The 4,713-nt window shown below is 49.3% G+C and overlaps 1 protein-coding gene across 1 annotated transcript in view; it reads right to left on the minus strand.

Annotated features, from left to right (window-relative positions):
• LOC119284218 (putative disease resistance protein RGA1) overlaps window positions 1-3,921 on the minus strand; it is an 18,773-nt gene extending 14,852 nt beyond the window's left edge. The window contains exon 1 of the mRNA XM_037563431.1: window positions 2,804-3,921. Coding sequence (XP_037419328.1) covers window positions 2,804-3,817 — 1,014 coding nt within the window. The 5' untranslated portion in view covers window positions 3,818-3,921. The remainder of the gene's footprint in view (window positions 1-2,803) is intronic.
• Between the last annotated feature and the right edge of the window lie 792 nt (window positions 3,922-4,713).

Below are 4,713 nucleotides of genomic sequence, written 5' to 3' on the forward strand. Positions count from 1 at the left end.
TCAGCCCAGAGGGACACCGGGGAGCAACATCTGGGCCAAACCCACAGCTAAATCCACTCCGTGTAGACCTGATGCGGTAGTTTCCCCCCTCCAGGTGCCGGCGGCGACGCCGTCCGTGAGGGGGCCACGCACCGGAGACGCGTGCGGCCTCTTCGGACATGCCACAACACCACCCCACATGTATGAGGCGCGGTACGATGCTCCGGTGGCATTGCTACCCCCCAGGGCCCCCGTCCCCCCTAACCCTGGAGCGGTTGACCACGAGATCTAGCCCTTTGACTTTGCACGGACGGGCTTTGACCAGTGGACCTCTCCACCCGGTTGTGTCAGGTCCGCCCATAGAGACACCCGGGAGCATCATCCGGGCCAGACCCACAGATACATCCACTCCATGTAGACCCGACGCGTCCGTTCCCCTCCTCCAGGTGCCGGCGGCGGCGCCGTCCGTGACGGGGCCACACCCCGGAGATGCGTGCCTCCTCTTCGGACATGGCATAACACCATCCGGTTGTGGTAGGTCATCCGATATATATGAACACTTGGAGCAAAGTCCCCTTCGTATAGACCCGATGCGGCTGTCCCCATTCCAGTTGCCGGCTGGCGGCGGCATCGTTCGTGAGGGGGGTCACACCGCTCTGTACAGAACCGAAAAATAATGTATGTATGCTTATTAACACATACTATATGTAAGTTAGTTAAATAATAATAATAAAGAAAACAGTGAAGAAAAAGAAAAAAAACTATATGTATGCTTACTATATGCTTATTAACACATACTATATGTATGCTTATTAACACAATCTATATGTATGCTTATTAACACATACTGTATGCTTAATAATAATAATACTATATGGAAAAAAAGAAAAAAAGAAAAAAAAAACTATGCCGACGGCAAAGCCGTCGGCATAGCTGCGGCCAGGGCAGATGGACAGCACCGCGGATCGATGACGTGTCACCTATGCCGACGGCTGCCGTCGGCATAGGTCCTGGTCGGTGCGCTCTGGATCGGTGACGTGTCACCCGTATCTATGCCGACGGCCACCCGTCACGGCCGTCGGCATAGATTTGACGTCGTTAGCCGGCCGTGATGAGTGTTGTCGGCGGGCCCGCATCTATGCCGACGGCCGGTATATGCCGACGGCAGCTGTAGGCGTAGTACGGGATAAGCCGACGGCTGTGTTGTGCCGACGGCTGCTGTCGGCGTAGACGGGGATAGCCCGACGGCAGTTGTACGCCGACGGCCAGGATCTAGCTGTCGGCATAGCTCGGATTAGGCCGACGGTGGCCGTCGGCATACATTTGGCTGTCGGCTTAGAGCCCTGTTCCGGTAGTGAGCACAAATCAAATTGGCTTCATTTGGATAGCATAAATCAGCTGGCTGGTCACACGATAATTGCAGTGCCGCCGCTGCCAGTCAAGGCTACCTTCCAGGTGCGGAGGTGCCCACACGAACAGGAACTCGGTGGTTATTTCTTTTTGCCACTATATTATCTTTTCAAAAATAGTGAGTTATTATTCTCCTCGAATAGAATAAGTTACTCTGTGCATAGTCGCAAATATTGTGAAGTACTCCCTCCGTTCCCAAATATAAGTCTTTTTAGAGATTTCAACAAGGGACTACATACGGAGCAAAATGAGTGAATTTACACTCTAAAATATGTCTATATACATCTGTATGTTGTAGTCCACTTGAAACCTCTAAAAAGACTTGTATTTAGGAACGGAGGGAGTAGATCCTAATTCTGTAGGAATATGCAGAAAGAGTAAGCCACTGTATTCATGGATATATGTGCGAGTAGGAGCTCCATGAGCGGCACTGATGTGCTTCTGTGGTGGTGAAAGCACCGGCAGTTGGGCACAGTAAGATAGTTCCCCCTGCCTTTCTCTTTTTCAGTGTCTAGAAATTCTCTCACCAGCATGTATCTCGAGGAGCTGCTAATAGATTGTTTTTGTTATGGATGCAACTTGATTGTATTGCAAGGCCCCTAATAAGGACTCCTAGACCAATACTAATACTTCCTAACAGTTTTTCATGTTGACCCATTGATTCTATGGACCCATTTTGTTACCGCACATTAATACTACACATGATTCGATGCAAGTCTTATTAGCATTTTGACCAGTCGAGCCTTTTTAATTTGACCATCTATAAGAAAGAACCATATAATCCGAAACATGAAATTGATCGTGAAATATAATTTTATAACATACAATTATTTTTATGTGCGGCAACATGTTTATAGAAAAATTATGGTCAAAGTATCATCTTGAAGGTTGTGTCATTGTCCTAAATGGCCTACATTTTTTTATCAGAGGAACTAGATCTTTACAACTGTACCTAAACATCACCTGCCCATTTATTTGTTGAACCTCCATCATTAGTGGACATCTATGTTACTGTGTCTGAACATAATCAGGCCATTTATCTCATAGACCCTTATCGCATTACTAACGGAGCTCATCCGGTAGAAACTACACAAAATGTACATATTAATGCACGTACCAATCTACATTACAAACCGTATTCAGTGCACAGAACAGAAAATTTAAATAACTCCATGTACTAAACTAATATCAGTTAAAACAATCGATGGAATCGGCATTTTAATTACAAATCATAATGTTTAGTCGGACAAATAGCCAATGATATTGAGGTGACATCTCCGATTATGGTTTTGCTATCCACTTCTAAGATCAACTAAAGTATAAAACACTTACAAATAGATATACAGTATTAACAAAAGAAACATATAATCAAAACTTTGATTTAGAGGTCACTACCAGTTAATTATTTACGCACCTGTTTCCTGAGCAATGACCAGGCATCCTCGGGCCCTAATTTGTCAATGCGGTGGTAGGGCTCTCTGGCTCTCATGCCTCGGGCAACCGTGTCATTTCTCGTGGTGATGACAATCCGGCTACCAGGGGCACCGTGGCTGAAGGGAGCATTGAGTAATGAGGTCCATGCTCTATCACTCCACATGTCATCCAAAACTAGAAGAAATTTCTGATTTCTGACGGCGTTGAGAAGGGCCGGGACAAGCATAGATATGTCTTGAGTCGCAGGGAGTTTTCCATCGGCGGCGGTGATGGCCAACCTTAGTAGCTCAACCTTGCTGAAGTCTTGTGTGACGCTCAACCACATCTTCTTTTGGAACTTGTGTTGAATGTCCTCATGGTTGAAGATCTTCTTGGCAAGGGTGGTCTTCCCGATCCCACCGACACCCACGATGGCTAGCACCATGATGCCATCATTGTCCTTTGTCAGCTTCCCCACCAGTGCTTTTGTATCCTCTTCAATCTTCTCCCCTACCACGGCCGAGCGCTCCAACACCGGATCCGTCTTCCGGTCAGCAGCAGAAGGTCGTCCGGTCCTGTAGTCCTGGTATGTCTCCAGCTTGATGAAGCTGAAGGCAGCACCCAGCTTGCAGATGTCGTCCAGCCTCTTGTTGAGCTTCCTGATGCGGCTGCCAATATCATGGGCGAACATGGGATGCCGCAAGCAGAAGAGCAGCGGGTTGCAGCAGGGTGAGGGTGCTGCATCCCGCCGACCCATGGCCTTGAGCTCGCAGAGGTCGAGGATGTTGGTCGCCTCGTACATGACACCCTTGAGCTTTGTGACCCACCCCTGCACCCTGTGGTCGGTGATGCGCTTCCTCTCGGCGTCGGCGAGGTAGTCCCTCAGGCTCTCCAGCTTGTCCTTCAGGCTGTCGATCTCCCCGGTGACGCCGAGCAGCATCCCCACCTCGTCCTTCGCCATCTGCTTGATCGTGTCGGCGATGTAGGACGCGAAGGCGTCCAGCACCATGGCCATGGTTGGTTTCTCCTTGCTTTGTCCTCAGACCGGCGAAGAAATTAATGGATGATCAACAGAGAGTGTGTATGTTTGGCTTCCAGGCTAGCTAGGAGATGTGAAAGGGGTGGCAATTAGGCTGAAATGTGGTGCTCTGCCTTGTTGGTGGGTGATGGATCTGGATGCTTTGCTTGCTAAACAAGCCAGGCTGATGCTTAGCTTTGGGCTCGCCGGCCGGGGCACCGGAAGAAAAGACGGTGCCTTGCTTGAATCGCCGGCAAAGCCACCCACGGCCATGGCCCCTGTTTATTCCTTTCTCCTCCGCGCCTTTTTTGGTCCGTGGTGGCAAGAAAGGGATCTGACCTGAGACCTGACAATGGTTCATCCCTTTCCGCGTCAGTAATTCCAGAACAAATGGCAAAGAATGAAACCCCTACCAAGCAATGGCTCCTAGGTGGTTCACCCGCCGTTGCGCCGCCGAGCCGCCGGACACGGGGGAGGTTCCATCGATGCGGATGCGGCCGGTGTTGGAGCAAGGCTGTCGGCGCGGAAGGGAGCCGGCTGCCCCCGTAGAAAGCTGGAGACACATCGAGGGGGCCGACGAGCTCCAAAGACGGCGGGCGAGTCGCCGTCGCCACCGCCGGCGGCGTAGCGGTCGCCTTCAATTGGGGGAACTCTCATGGTTTTCTTTTTTTTTTCTGGATTTTGAAGTTTCTTCTACAACGATATACCTTTGATACGTGTGAACAATAAAATTCCTAAAAAAAATGGGTTGTAACTTCAAGATGTTTTTTTAAATAATCAATCTATTATTCATTAATTGTCAAGGTAATACAAAGTACACATAAGAAGAAAAAAAATCTAGGTCCGCAGACTGCGTAGCGACAACTACAAATACTGGAGCGAGCCGACGGCGC

This window comes from Triticum dicoccoides, chromosome 4A, assembly GCF_002162155.2.
Source record: "Triticum dicoccoides isolate Atlit2015 ecotype Zavitan chromosome 4A, WEW_v2.0, whole genome shotgun sequence".
NCBI lineage: Eukaryota > Viridiplantae > Streptophyta > Magnoliopsida > Poales > Poaceae > Triticum > Triticum dicoccoides.